At 39.4% G+C, this 16,099-nt stretch overlaps 1 protein-coding gene across 2 annotated transcripts in view; it reads left to right on the top strand.

Annotated features, from left to right (window-relative positions):
• Positions 1-7,288, top strand: part of kcnj9 (potassium inwardly rectifying channel subfamily J member 9) — a 16,914-nt gene extending 9,626 nt beyond the window's left edge. Inside the window, exons 4-7 of one of the 2 annotated variants that reach the window (XM_034886844.1) lie at positions 1,379-1,571; positions 2,415-2,612; positions 4,743-4,873; positions 6,747-7,288. In XM_034886844.1, coding sequence (XP_034742735.1) covers positions 1,379-1,571; positions 2,415-2,612; positions 4,743-4,873; positions 6,747-7,001 — 777 coding nt within the window. In that variant the 3' untranslated portion in view covers positions 7,002-7,288. The remainder of the gene's footprint in view (positions 1-1,378; positions 1,572-2,414; positions 2,613-4,742; positions 4,874-6,746) is intronic. The other variant, XM_034886843.1, reaches the window with a different exon arrangement.
• The last annotated feature ends 8,811 nt before the right edge of the window (positions 7,289-16,099 follow it).

Below are 16,099 nucleotides of genomic sequence, written 5' to 3'. Positions count from 1 at the left end.
GGTCTAGACCACACTCCAGAATTTACAAGGACCCAACAATTCTAGTAGTTTCCTACAGAGCAAGCAACAGTGCGACATGAAATGTTCAAATGATCTAATACCATTTAGCCCCCCACCCCTTTCTGAAAGGTGCCTAAATAAGCTAAAACAATTGATTCAAATCAAAAACTGAACACATAATTTTTTTATTCTCCTAGAGAGAAGAGTGTATACATCATGCAGACTAAAATACACTAATCCGGTGCAGATGCTTTGCTTCCTTTTTACTTTGAAAGTGCTGATGGAGCTTGAATTTTCCGTCCAAGTAAGCACTCTTCAGATGACAATGAATCCACACACCGACGTCTGAGCAGAGTCATGTTTATGCATGTTTGTGAGCTGGAAATAGGCCATATTGGTGAGTGGGCTGTTTTACTATGCGTATAAAAACACTATTGAGTTTGAGGTTAACTCAAGTGTCAGTACTGGAAATAGCTGGTTCTATTGAAAAAAAGATAAAGATTTGTTTGAATTCAGCACTCACAATGAATGTTTACAGCCGTACAGTGTACACCAGTTTTAACTTTGAAAACCTAAGATGTGATTCATTTTTCACTTGTCTTCTTTCACGAATCTTCCCCCAGGCCATGAAAACTGCAGTCATCAAGCCACTCTTAGAAGATAACAATCTAGACACATCACGAATGAGCAATTATTTGCCGAAATCAAACCTTCCATTGATTTTCAAGTAAAATCTTTAACATTCAACAAAAGAAAGAATCCCCCATTTAAAAAAAGTATGTAAATAAACGGTGATGCCATAGCAAGAGAAGAGTGCACAATTCTTTCCTTTGTTCCAAGTTGATATTATGATATAAGATACACAGAATATTTTTTGAAAGGGCGTGTTGTTGCTTTATTAAAAAGGTTTCTTTGGTCAAAAGTAAACCTTTTCTTGTCACTAAACAAAAGTTCTGATGCCTTCCAGTCAGGTTGTAGAACACACAGCACTGATCCGGTTCTTGTTAAAGTGTTTAATGACATCCACTTAAACAGTATCTAGTATTACTTGATGTCAGTGTTGCATTTTACACAGTAGGCCGTAGCATGTTACTATTTAAAAAAAAATTGAGAGTGTCAAATCACAGCAGGAGATATTTCAAGACACTTTACAGATAGAGTAGGTCTAGACCAGACTTAATAATTTACTAATACCCAACAAATTCAAATATTGGAAAACTGGGTTGGATTCTCTGGCATAGTACTAAACCGATTTCAATCCTACTTAAAAAATAGGGAACAAATAAAGCTGCCTTGCCTTTTTTAAAACCCTCTGCTTTCCCTTTGGCACCCATTTTGTCTGCATAGTCTGTCTCACCTCTTGGTCTTCTCTGTCCAGGTCGGCTGTATGTTTGTGAAGATCTCACAACCCAACAAACGGGCCGAGACGCTGGTGTTCTCCAAACACGCCGTCATCTCTCTGAGAGACGACAAGCTGTGTCTGATGTTCAGGGTGGGTGACCTGCGTAGCTCCCACATCGTCGGGGCCAATATGAGGGCCAAGCTCATCAAGTCTAAACAGACCCAGGAGGGTGAGGCTACCACATAAGACATTAGTTAGATAGCATTGGTACATATTGTACTCCCTACCAAAACTGTACTACGGCATCCAGAGATGGAGCAAATCATAAAATTAATCATTAGTCCCCTTTACTCTTTAGAAGATATTGGCAACCCTTTATAACAACTATCATTAATAAATGGCAAATGGATAGTTAAACGTTACCACGCCACACGTGGTAAACAGCCGTGGACCGCTGGCCCGTGTGTAGGTATATATGACAGGTATATATGGCAACCCAGCCTGCGAGCCAAACTGGGCAGTTGATAACAACACGGAAATTGTTGTCAGAAAAGATAGTATTTCAACTTGCATGTTTCCTTAATATGGTAATTTTTGGATTTGTTACAGTAAATATATTACATGCTGGTCTTTTAACTATCAATTTACCATTTTCTAATGATGGTTGTTTTGTATTTAACTGCCTTATTACAGAGCAGCCTATGGTTATGCGTAACTGTGGATTCAACGTTGGGGGCGGTGAGATCTCAAACTATCGAGGGAGGTCCGGTGCATCTTTTGAAAAAAGTGGAAAGAAACCTCAAAGAAAGAGCATTTTTGAGAAAAAAGTTCCAAAAACTTTGAAAAACTTAAATGTGTAAGCTGACAAAAATTCCTGAGAAAATGGTCCAAAAAAAAACTTGACAATGTCAACAAAAACGTAAAAAAAAGCAATACAAAACTTTAAAAGAACAAAAACTTCAGAAAAAGCCCTGTTGTGATTATTGTAAATGCTTGTGGCTTCTTCTTATTTATGAAGAAGAGCCTCTGAGCTGAACCTTTTCCTCCCCTCCCATGTGATTGTCTCCTCTAGGTGAGTTCATCCCTCTGGATCAGACAGACATAAGCGTGGGCTTTGAGACGGGCGATGACCGTCTCTTCCTGGTCTCTCCGCTGGTCATCTCCCACGAGATTGACGTCCATTCTCCCTTCTGGGACATGTCGCAGGCCCAGCTGGAGAAAGAGGACTTTGAGATCGTGGTCATCCTGGAGGGAATGGTGGAGGCAACCGGTGAGGAGAAAGGGAGGAAGTAATGAGAATGCAAACATCATCCTCCAATCATCCATCTGTCCCTGCTTAATCATTTCATCTAACCTTTAAAGCTTTATTGCTCACACAGGAAATCGAGTGAAAATAATTACCTCTGAGTCCGTCCGTCCGTCATGTTTTTTTAATGCTCCACGTCCTTCTTGGCTAGTAGCAACTGCATAGAGAAGGGGTGGGGGTGGTGCGCGGTCACGGAAGGCTTGTATCATGTGGATGTGCTGACAGTTTTGTTGCTACTTAGAATTCCTCATGGGCAATAGCTTTAAAGTAGAGCTGGGCCATTTGGAAAAAATCTAATATCACAATATCTTTGACCAAATACATCAATGTCGATGTTGTGGCAATATTGTTGGGTTGGCTGCTTTTACGAAATATTACACAATGAGTATTTTGATAAAAAAATCCGTAAATGTGTTTTCAGTTATTAAGTGCAAATAGTAAGGGTTCAGAAATGACTAGTTCAGCCTTTAAAACCAAGAAAAGCAAACACTTGTGTCATATCACAATATTACCATATACAAAATGTAAGACAATATCTATACCGATTTTGATATAAATCTATTGTTGCCCAGCCCTACTTTAGAGGCACTTAGGTCAACTTGCAGGTCATCTTAAAACTCAATTGTGTGCATAAGACAGATGAAATAATTAACATAAGAAATACTGAGCAGGATATGATTACATGTGTATAAAAATGATCAACCACTGTGCAGTGAATGAATACTGGAAATAGTTGTAAATGTTGCCTATTGCGGTACAAACCATATAAATAATCTCAGATAAGAATAATTTATTACTAAGGGTTGTATATGATTTGTCGTAGATTTAAAATGTTAAAAATGTTATAAAACTTAACAACTTAACAGCATTGTTTTGCATGGGAAATAATACCTTGCAATTTAATTTGACTGTAAAGTTCTAATGGCCTCTATGTTGTTGATGCATCTTTGGCTGCAACAACAAGTATTGAGCATTAAGAAAATGAATATTGTAGATGCATAGAACTCTCTGGTATTACAGTAATGCCATCACTGTTTTACACAAAGCAAACCCTGTCCAAGGCTGTCCATTAGAAAATGAAACTCCCTTTTCAGGATGTCTGAGTTCAGATATGCAATTTATTGTTTTAGCTCTCCATCTCTACTCAGCCTTTTGGGAAGCTTTTAGAGCTTTTAGAGTTTATGATGTTGTGATTACAATAGAAATATACATACATATATATATATATATATATATATATATATATATATATATATATATATATATATATAAAGTCCTGCTCTCTATATATACATAGAGAGAGAGAGAGAGAACGAGAGAGAGAGAAAGAGAGATAAGTGAACGTGTTATATAACAGGGGAAAAAATCGGAGAGTAAGTATTCTTCTGAGGGATGTGTTGTGTTCGTATGCTGCATGTTCTCATCACTTAACTGTGAGGCCCTGACAGCTTTTGGACTAACTCACTGTTAGTCACACTTTCCTCTGGACTTGCTCAAAACACCCCCGAGCCTCAAGAGCTCTTTTTTAACCAAATTCATAAATAAAAAAATAAAAGAATTTAAGAGGTATGGGTTCATGGTGTATTGAGTTTGAAAATCAAACAGAGTCTGGCAGTAACAAATAGTAAGTTACCCATACTGAGGAAGGATTGAAATGGGCCCTTGTTTATCGCTTTTTCAGTATATTGTCTTATGTTAGATTCATTCTAAAAGGATAATACAGCATACTTAACTGTTTCACACTGTTTGGCAGAAATTCATTGTATCAGAGCTCTGATGCGTCTCCCATGATGTAAAGGTTGCCTCTATCCCTACTCTAAATATTGGTTCCCTTTGTCCGAGTAGAGAGTTACAAAGAAGTAGCTGGAAGTCATGACTCGGCTGCAGAGAATATTCATATTAAGACAGTATAAGTATAAGTTAGTATAAGTATAAGATAGTATAAGTCATTTCTCTGTGAGTTTTAGGTGTTTTGCTTGAATTTCCTGCATTGATGTTTGCCCAGTTGTTTCCCTCTTATTTATCACCAGGGTCTTAACATATATTGGGAGTGAATGTATGTACTCATCAGTGTGCTTGTGTTTGAGTGTACAGGGATGACGTGCCAGGCGAGGAGCTCCTATCTAGCCGAGGAGGTGTTGTGGGGTCACAGGTTTAGTCCCATGATGTCGCTGGCGGAGGGCTTCTTTGACATTGACTACGGAGCATTTCATCACACGTTTGAGGTAATGTCTATGGAAGACTAGCCTCACATTGCCAGACCTTCTTCTACGCACTGTGGAGGAGGGTCTGTCTATTCCACACAGCATTCTGGGATGGGAGAAAAATATGCTCTGGTTTATTGGCATTTCTTTAAACCAATCAGAATTGTCATGGGTGGTGTTAGGCGGAGCCCCAGTGCCTCCGCAAAGTTGTCTTGGGAGGGAACCTGTTTTGGTGGGACATGTTTAGGTTCAAAAGGGGTTTTAGTCGCGCAACAGAAAACTCAGAGTGAACAGATAGTCTAGCTAGCTGTCTGGATTTACCCTGCAAAGATCTGAGGACCAGTTAACCATAGTCCTTCACAGACATTCACTGGAGTTGAGAATGCCAACACAAAGAAAGCATAAAGTTAACAGACATCCAGCCGAAAATCAGGCGGAAATTCCGGCGGCATCTTAACAATCCCAAAAATGCAACGTTGAAATAGACTAATTGAAGCCAAACCACAGGCTAATACAGGTATGTTTGATTTGGTGACCTGGGTGAGCTGTCTCATATGATATAGGGATTAAATCATGTTTAAACCAAAGAGGTTAACTTTTCCTATGAGGCTTTAAAAAAAAAAAAATCAGAACTGTTTTGGCTCTTTCCATTGCCTTTAAACAATTAATCGGAAGAGGCAAACAAACCAATTCTTCCACCGACTACCAACTAAAAGTGTTTGAGTAGGAAACCTGGAGCAACTCATGCTGTTATCCCTATTCCTGTCTCCACCTACATGTATAACCAACAGCTGAAATCTCATGCTTGTTCTCTTGGGGTTGTTGAAAGGCATGCTGGAAAATGCAGGAACTCTAACTCAAGTATTCTTTTCAGGGTTTTTTTGGTTTCTTAAAGCACATATCATGGACCAAGGCCATATACCAAAGCCTGTCCCTAGACAGAGCTTTGATACAAGTGAACACAGGAAAACACATACACAACAACGCGGAACACCAACAGTAATACAATAAGTAACGTGTTAAAAATAGAATGAAAAGCACCTGATCACGCAAAACTTTATGTTTGACCTTTCTTAAAAACACTTCAAACTAAGTTTAAAAGGACCCTATTTATGGTCTATTTGACTTCTGCGTGTGAGTTTGACACATTGATCACCAAAGTAGGTTTTACTCAGAGTTGGGTAGTCACTCTAAAATACTCAAAATCCAACATGGCTGCTCCGTGCTTCATCAATAGTAATAGCTGTAGTAACATACAGGTATAAGCACTTCTATCTTATTTGTGTTTCACTAAATCAGTCACACAAACAGTCCTGTCCAACTTCTATCTATGGACATGTTGTTACGCTGTTTGTATGCACAAAACAGCGTAATGCGTTAATCAACTGGTATTGCTAACAATGGCTCACCTGGCTGGAGCTATCGCCACAATGAAAAGACTTGACTTGTAAAAGAAACACATTCCACTTGGTTGTGACATCATTCCCAGCTCCAGCTTCCGAGGTATATGGAACACACTATTACTGTACAGTCATGAGAGTAGTATCAATCTACTCGTCTAACTCTTGGAAAGAAAGCAAATATTAAATGATAACTGTATTTCCAAAAATGTAGACCTGTACAGTACATCTTCAATTTCATTCACAAAACATAAAGGAAAAGTATAATCATAAGACATAATGCAGATATGCGAAATGGTAAGCTATTTGAATCTTGTGTATAGGGGCCCAGACAATAGAAAATAATACACAATATAAATACTATCATATTGTTTGGATAAAGAAGGAAACATGTATTATACAATGTCATTTACAACCTACAAAAAGAAGAAACACAAATATTTTGTGTTTTATCAATAGATTTGACAAAGTCTTATGTTTCCAATACCCCTAAGGTGGTCTCGCCCTCCTGCTCAGCACGAGAGCTGTCATTGGCTGCGGCCAGACTCGACGCTCACATCTATTGGTCCATCTCCAGCAGGCTGGACGAAGAGCCCACCCTGACCAACCAGGCGGCCAAGCAGCCAGACAGTGGCAAAGGAGGAGAGCCCACCTTCATTGTGGGAGAGATGACAGACATCCAGGAGCAGACAGGACTGGGCGAGCTGAACGGAAGCGTTGCCACCGACCAATCCGAATCAGAGGCCTAGAACACAGAATGTTCACAGAGACCTTTGGTATATCGCCCTCTCACCAAAATAAGTTTGCAAATCTTTTCTTTTAGGGCAAATGAGTAGTTTCATTAGGCCCAGTTCTACAGCGTGTGCCATATTTTGTGTTACCATATGAGAGTTTAATTCTGGAGATTTTTCTGTCTTTATCTCTATGTTGATCTTTGTTACAAGTTTACTGTATGTGTGCTATCTTTTAGCATTGTCTTGTTAGCTCACCCTTGCCTATATTTACATTTAAATGACAACACAATGCTTCAGTTAGGGTCAACAATAATAGATTATAATATATACATATTGTGTAGAAACCTCAAATTTATTTAGATGCAAAGATTGTTATGGATTTATTGAAAATCATGCAGGTGTTAACAGAGTGGGAAGCTAACACCCATTATATTTATACTCTGCTAGAAACTTTATTTGGCTACAGATCATCATGCGGTGCTAGAAACGTGTCTGAAATATATATTTGACTGACAAAAGACGATAAAAGTGGCCAGTGGACAACAAAGCCAATCCACTCTCACTCCCGACTCGTCAAATACGCAAAAATCACCCTTTAGCCCCTGAATGAGACACACAAGGTAGAGCAGCAGCTAGACTACAGCGCTGTAGGATGACATAGTATGAAGAGCACAGGACTTTCACCGAAGAGATTGTGGTTCATGTCCCGTTCCTGTGCTGCTTAACACAGAAATACAATCTGTAACTCCACCCACGATCTTTCCATAAACACTAACTGTCCCAGTCTTGTGCTGCATTACAGTTAAACGTACATTTTTTAAATGACACCAAATTGGTCAGAGCGTCAAAAAATGACGGCAAGATTCCAGATCAAGCATGAGTCATGTGAAAGGCCCACTGTGTCTGACTGTGACACTAAAGGAGACTTTTTGCATCAGTAACAAACACCTAGTCACATGGCCAAGTGTCACTTTCTTGACGTGCTGGGAGTGAGAATGTGTTTCCTTGCCTGGGCGTATGATTTCTTATCTTCTGTAGGCACAGAGTATTATGTTTGTTTGTTTGTTAAAGAGTAACTTCTGGCTGAAAAGAAGTGTTTTGCTGCCCTCTCCGGTAAAAAGTTGAAAGTTTAAACCTTCTGAACACACCCCAACAGTGATGTCACTGGTTCACTGAGTAAACCTGTACATCACTGCAGCGAGGTGATCAATCAAACCGCTGGAGGTCAGCAAAAATGAGATTAGTTACTCTTCAACAACACCCGTGTGATTAAGATGACATTCCTAACTGCACACTCACATGATGGTGACTAGAGTATCTAACACCTTTAACATAGAGACAGGTTAACACTCGAGTGTGTCCGTGGCTTTGTTTCATACCACGTGTGTAGCACAAAGGATTATCTATGTTTCCTTCCCAGCCAAGTAGAAATGAAAAGCACAACAGTGTCCTGCTCAGTTTGGCCCAGAGTCCTGCTTCTGCTGCTGTGTATAATGTATATGTGGCCATTTTTACTTGATGTTTTTACTATGTAATATAACACATCTATTGGAATTAATAAACTGCAGTATATTCCAAAACAACTGTCTCAGGTTGTGTGATATTCTGTGAAGGGGCATTCTTAAAAGACTAAGGAGCTGATTGAGATGCATGTTTGATAAATAAACCTCATACAAATAAAACATGTGATCTGACAGACATTCATGTAGCTGTAAAAATAAAATAATATGATATATAATGCAGTCACCGGGGCCATTTTGACATTTGAGGTATTGATATTTTTAACTATTTCAGGTAAAACACCAGAACACTTATTACATCATTGTACAAAATACATAAAACATAAAAAATAGGAACTTAGTAGTAGTTCTGTTTTTGTCTGGAATGAGACAAACAGGAGTATGGAGAGTTTACCTAATTGTATTTGTGTTGAGAATTGTTATTACTGACTCATAAATGAGGAGAGATTGAGAGGGAGAGCATGTACTGGGGTACAATTTTTTTACAACTCTTAGATTTTAGTAAAGTAGCATGTGGTAACATGTAATATAGTCAAGCAGTACCTCAGAATTATGCTTAAATACAGTAGCCTACTTAAATGACTGTTTACTTAGTTACTGTACACCTCTGGCGTTAGCAACGTTTATGATTTATCTCTTGACGTATCAGTTTGATGGAAGTGTGACAATTTGCTAACCCTTTTCTGTCCTCAACCAGTCACTGATTATTACCTATAGGTAACTATTTGGCTAAAGGCCCATGTTGAACATAAAGAAGCCCTGCAGTATGATGTGTCTCATTAGAAATTCCAACACCAGGAGAAGTCAGCATATTGGGTTACTAGGCAGAATTGAGGCTTTAAAAAAGAGAAAATTAAAAGTTATTCTCAGTCTTCACTGCTAGGTGGCGATAAAGAGCCCACGTCTCTTCTTCCAGCCAGTCACACAGCACTGTTGGTGTGTAATGAGATGGGGTCCCCATTTCAGCTGTCTCCTAGGCAACTGGGGCTGGGGACAGGGAGAGGGCAGGGTATGCGTATGTTCATGTGAATGTGTGTGTGTTAATGTGTGTTTGAACTGGACCCTCACAACTGAGAGGGGAGTTTTTGAGGATTGTCAGAGAGTTGATGTGACATTATAATTTCAGAAATGTGTGATGTTGATGATGATGATGAGGAGGAGGAGGAGGAGGAGGAGGAGGAGGAGGATGCACAGGTGGAAAAGAATGAATGCCCTTGACACTGAAAAGGATATTGACATATTTTCATATTTTGTTTTTACCTTTCACAATAAAATATCACGAAGATATAAATATGAAGTTGTAGGATCTACATAACTAATTTTGTGTCTTAAAATGATGAAAGAGTAAAGAACAGTCAGGCCTCGATATAATGCTGGAAACATCTTCAACAGATATAACGTTGCTTTTAGCTTTCTCCTCACGTTGTGTGACATGTCATAACCGGAATCAGACATGTTTTGTTTGGGAGTGAAAGGCTAAGTGCAAGTTTTAATAGTTTCCAGTGATTTTCACCTCGCCCCACAGTTGAACCCCATGTGCCATTTCCAAGTTGTAATTATGATTTTAATGAGAGGCTGTTTTGCATGATCCCTGCTGAGCTGAAATCAATGTTTCTCTTCATGGAAGGAAGTCATGACTGTCTTGTTTCAGTCAAGGCAGACAGGGAAACAAGGAGTGGAAAAATGTGAAAATAGAAGAAATAAAATATCTCCTACAACATTCTGACCACCAGTTATTCCAAGACAAATGGAAAACTTAAAAAATGAGGCTTTTAAAGTAATTTTTAGAGTGCACATGTTAAAAACTTTTTGGGTTAAACTGCTCTAATCAATATTTTTTGTATTAACTATGGATCAAATGACTGCGTGTAATGTGAATGCTATCACTCATAGTGATGAACACAGACAATTTTTGAGCTTCAGCTCCCTTCAGCTCTATGAACAGTTTTAGTGTTGATTAGCTCACTGTTTGGGTTTTTGCTTCACTCTCACTGCTCTCATCACTGTCTTTTCCAGTAGCAGGCTGCTTAGATAAACCCACTTTAACTACCTGTTACTCACAAAACAACTGACAAAGTTAGCAACCTACAGGTATATGTAGAGGAGCATTTAGCTGCCAAAGAGCCTGGTATTTCCCTCAGGTTAGTGAAGACCAAAACAGAGCTAAAAGAAGGAAACCAGAAACACAACTGAACAAATGAAATCCAACATCACTTTGTGTCTGCGGGATGTGGAAATGAGCAATTGCTTGCAAACACAACCACACAACAATAACATTAGCAGTGTTTTCCCTAAGTTTGTGGAGGACTAAAGTCTGATTTATGCTTCTGTGGAGGCTCCACGCAGAGCTTTCACTGTAGCCCACATAAGTGATCTGAAGTTTATACTTGGATTGGTGTGTGCGTAGATCTATTAAAGAGAATGGCAAGCTAGCATGTGTGTGTGTGTGTGTGTGTGTGCGTGCGTGTGTGTGTGTGTGTGTGTGGTAGGCCAAGTGAGAGAGTGACAGTGATTAGCTTTGGAGCGAGTAGACTCTAGAGTCATAGTGGGGGAAACAAAGTGTCTCTCCTGTGCTTTCTGACCACGGTGGGACATCTTTAGCACAAAAAACCCTCTCCTTGATTTCATGTTGTTTATGGAGAAGGAGAACAGGGCCATGAACGGATCAGCCCCAGCATACATCCAGGACATGGTCACACGCCATACCCCAGCTCGCCTACTCTGCTCTGCATCAGCCAACCCGCTTGTTGCCCCTCACAGCGAGGGAAAACTAATCACTCAGCGAAATCCCAACTGTTTGCTATCTTGGCTCTCAAATGGTAGAATGAGCTCCCTACGGACATCAGGATGGCCCAAAGCATACGCATCTTCCGCCGAAGGCTAAAAACACATCTCTTCCCAATAGACTTTGGATAAACATGAAGAAGGTCAAGAAGAGAGGAGGAAAAGAGAAACTGTGCTTTCACATGTCTCTTTGTAGTTTTGCTTATTTAAAGCTAATGTGTTTGCACTTACTACTTGTTGTCTGGAGTTTGAAAGCACTTAATTGGAAGTTGCTTTGGATAAAAGCGTCAGCTAAATGGCATGTAATGTGATGTAATGTAATGTAATAAAATGAGTCGGGGGAAATGCAGCGCTACCAAGTCACAGTCAAGCAACGTGCGTCATTGTAACATGTAGTTACATTTTTTGAGAGGTACACATCAGGCTAGGGCATATGATCCGTATCTCTACGTACCTATGTACATAGCCACAGCATAGTTTTAACCCAGAAGCATGAATCACACTTTAGTGTAGGTGCACATATTTGGTGTGTATCCTCCCTCAAGAAAATGTTACATTTTTTAATAAAAAAACATGCAATTTTACATAATTTTGGATCATTATCATACTCATATCTGTGTTAAAAAATTGGAAAAGCTAGAGCACATAAAAAATATATAACACTTAAAAAGCTTGCTGAAGAAGTCCACTGGGGAGCAACTACAATCATTAGATCTGAAATAAGTAATTATGTTACATTCATTTGGCTCAGGTGGCGCCCAAAATTGCCTGTGTCTTAGCCTTAAAATGGCAGCGAAACCCCTGATTAGAATTGTGTGATAAATGGCCCAAGAACAACCCAATATATGGAAATACACAGCAGGTCTCAGCACATTTCTGTGACTTATCCTGATGCAGTACAAATGCATGAAAACACAACTGCCAAATCAAAAAGAAACATTAAGATTAAAATCATTTTAAGTACTGGACTGATCCTTTTCCTGCTGCTTCGAATTGTCCATGTTCCTCTACTATAACTCTGTAATATGGCCACTAACCGTCTTAAAGTCTCAAACAACCTAGACAGACTTTCTTTCCTTCTGTAGCACTGATGGGAAAAACATGCTGCAACACCTCCTGGAGGTGCATTAAGTATTCACCTCTGCGAAACAGATGTTCCCAAAATAGGCTCAATTAAAGCATAGCGTTCAGTTAATGTATGGAATTGTTTAAAAAGTCCTCAAAAAAGATGTTATCAATGTTGAGGTACTTGTACTTTACTTGAGTTTTTTCTTTTCTTTTCATGCCACTTTCTACTTTCTACTCCGGTCCATTTCAGAGAAATACATTATACTTTTTACTCCACTACATTCATCTGACAGCTTTACTAGTTACTTAACAAGTTAAGATTTTTGCATGCAAATCACGAAGTTTATAAACTACAATGTTTTGTTATAAATAAACTACCCAGCAATATAACGGCCTACAAGTCCAGCTAAAATGATTAGACCATTAAACAGTTTGGATTCTAGAAGGTGAACATTTTTCTGCATTGAGTACTTTTACTTTTAATCCTTTAAAGGGGCAAAATACTGACAGGTTGTGTTTAAAACAGTTACTGCAGTACAAATTCAAAATATTGGAGGGGGTCGTATACCCTGGCCCCTCCTTCCCTGATTCAAAGTGCACAGACGTTACCGGGCTGAGACCAGAGTATCCAACAATGTTGCTAGGCGCCTGTCTCACATTGCCGGACATTACTCCACAGCACAGCAGATTAGCTAACGTTAGATACTGGATATACTGACAATCATAAAAGCCTGTGCTCACACAGAGCTCTGTACCCAAATAACAGACACAGCAACACAACTATGGCAACAATTGCTAAACACACTGCAAACTCACAATCCTCTCCTTTTCCTGATGATATTTATATACTTTTACTTTAGTAACATTTTCAATGCAGGGCTTTTACTTGTAATAGATTATTTATACAGTGTGGCACTTAGTACTTAAGTAAAGGATCTGAATACTACTTCCACCCCTGCAGAAGTATCGTCTTTAGTCAGAGTTTACCATTTGTTTCTAGAAAAGGCCTCTTCACTTCCACTGATGTCCTGTTGCTTTTTTCTTTCAAATGTCTACGAGCCCTTTAGTCAAATAGTTTTGAAGCAATAAATTAGAAGCAAAAGCCTCCACTCAGTAAAAGTCAGCCTGCCATGTGAAGTAGAGCAGAGCTGATATAGGTGTTAGACCACCCACTATAACATGCAGCGGGCTACACAACGGACCATGGAAATGGCAAAGTAATTTTGTCTTCCAAGTGACGTGATTCTAAGTTGCATCGTCTCAGGAAGCAGATATAAACCACAGACAACTGCTAAGTACATCTCAAGCCAGAATTCTGTCCTGTCTCCACCTAGAGCAGGTGTAAAAGGCAACCCAGATAAAAGCAAAGCAAGTCTTGCTCAAGGTAAAGACAACTGAGCGCTCATGATAAATCAATCGCAGAATCAAACACTTTACACTGCTGCCGTCAGATACGGGAATCTGAGGAATGTAGGAGTGTAGAAGGACTCGCTATGGCAGAAGTTTGGTCGCTTCTGCCTTTGCACTGCTTAACAAACTATCTCGCTGACTTTGTTAAGATCTGGTGTTGTTGTAAATATGGTTTCTGTGTCGACATACCTGTCTTTATGTTATGTACAGCTCTTTATGTTATCTGTTGATGAATTTGTCTGTGTATATTTCCATGTGCATGAAACAAATCTCCCCTATGGGACATTAAATATCGATCTCTCAGTCAAAGAATTGATGTCGAAAAGCTACTACTACTGTTGGTTTATAAAGCACAGAATGGTTAAGGTGCCAAATTAAAGTTTTGATCTGCTCCTACATTATAAACCACCATGTTTATTTCTTGCACTGCACTTTTATCTTTAATTATTGTATATCATATCTGTCTTATCCTATTTACACAGTTTTTACATTTTTAATTGTTTTGAATTGCTCTTTAATGTTTTATATAAAGCACTTTGAATTGCCTTGTTGCTGAAACGTGCTATAGGAATAAAGCTGCCTTGCCTTGCTCAAACAAGCTGCTAATTAATAATTTACTGTCTCTCAAGTAAAATATCTACCATTATTGACCCTTCCTGTGCAAAATGTTTCGCATCATCCAGCAAATCTTGGCCAGGCTGTTCTCATGTACCAGTCGTACAGATCGCAATGAATAGTAAAACATTGTAATTTGCATGTATTCCTTGGATTTATTGCTGTATGCACCACATGGATTGCTGCTGCATAAGAGCGGGAAGTAGAGATGTGGTCTGGGTGGATGGGTGGGTACTAAAACCCAGGGCTTTCAAGCAGGGGAGCAGAATTGGTTTCCTAGGAAAACACAAGACTATCACCCAGAAAGGGTGTCTTTGTGTCTGGAGAGTACTACTAACCAAAATCTTTTTTCGAAGCTTAAAGGTGCTCTGAGCGATGTCACGCGTTTTTTAAGCTACAAACTTTTATGTCACATACAACAAACATCTCCTCACTATCCGCTAGCTGTCTCTAGAACACACTGTAAAAAACATTTCCCCACTATCTGCTAGCTGCCTGTCCCTAGAACACACTGTAAAATAACATGGTCTCTGTAGACAGCCCAGGGTCTACAAACGGCAACAAAAACAAACTGTGCCCACCTGCACCACGAAGCATTTGCGTTGTTCCCGCGTTCCAGCCATTAACAGACAAGAAGGATTGTGGGGGTGGGGGTTGGGGGTAGTGCACGAAAGCACGGAAGGGAGGGAGAGGGGACCCAGTGCCGTCACCCAACATCGCTTAGAGCACCTTTAACTAGTGGGTGCCTAAACTTAACTGTAGTTGCTGCATGACGATCACTTTTTGTCGTCTAAACTTAACTGCATCGGGCGCTAAATCATTGCGGTGACACCCAGCTTACGATGACCTTTTCTCGGCTACATGTATCTGTTATGTGACCGGTCGTTACGTATTATCCGATTTATTCTTAATAACTTTTTGTTCAAGATCATACGAACCGGTTAATTTGAATGCGTAGTTGGCAGACCTCCGCTGATCTGTTTAGCACGCGGATCTGTGCGCTGCAGCCCCCAAAGGAAGTCACACATTGTCCGTCGCCACACACTGCCCACACTGCCGTCACACAGAGTTGAATATAAATCCAAATACATGAGTGTCCACCAAATAGCATATGTTATGTTGCCATAGAGATGGTTATTGCTGGCAGTGGCTTGACAGTATATGTCAGGAAGCAGGAGAGGAAATGATACAGTGCTCTGTGTTTAGCAGTTACTCCTGGCTGGCAGTATTTAAAGTGACCAGAAATCTAACACAAGGCCAGAGCATGGAGTGGTAGAAGTTTGATTTAGTATCTTTTATATTTATATTAGGGCTGTCAAAACTAACGTGTTGATAAGTCAATACAATTTCCTTTTAATGCTTGCAGCGGACGAGAGAGGGGAACAGGAAGAGGTCTTATAATATATCCATGAATGGGAGTAGATGGATAACAGAAAACAAACCTCCTGGAGGTCTTTTGAATGGAAGGTTGAGTTTCAAAGCCCTTCCTGAAGGTTCTCTTAACAAGACAATCGTTTTTGCATGTACTGTCGATGTGAATGAGTTACCAACAGAGTAGTCGAGTCTCAAATAAGCACTTGAGCATTATTATCATCATTATTGAGCATTAAAAACGTAATTTTTTTTTTAAACAGATAAAAAATGTGCCCTAATTTTGCAATTAATTGTGAGTTAACAATACAAAATCATGCGATTAAAAAATTTAATTGATTGACA

The sequence above is a fragment of the Etheostoma cragini genome, chromosome 12, assembly GCF_013103735.1.
Source record: "Etheostoma cragini isolate CJK2018 chromosome 12, CSU_Ecrag_1.0, whole genome shotgun sequence".
Lineage (NCBI taxonomy): Eukaryota > Metazoa > Chordata > Actinopteri > Perciformes > Percidae > Etheostoma > Etheostoma cragini.
The sequence above is the reverse complement of the archived record's forward strand: the minus strand, read 5'-3'. Positions and strand labels throughout refer to the sequence as shown.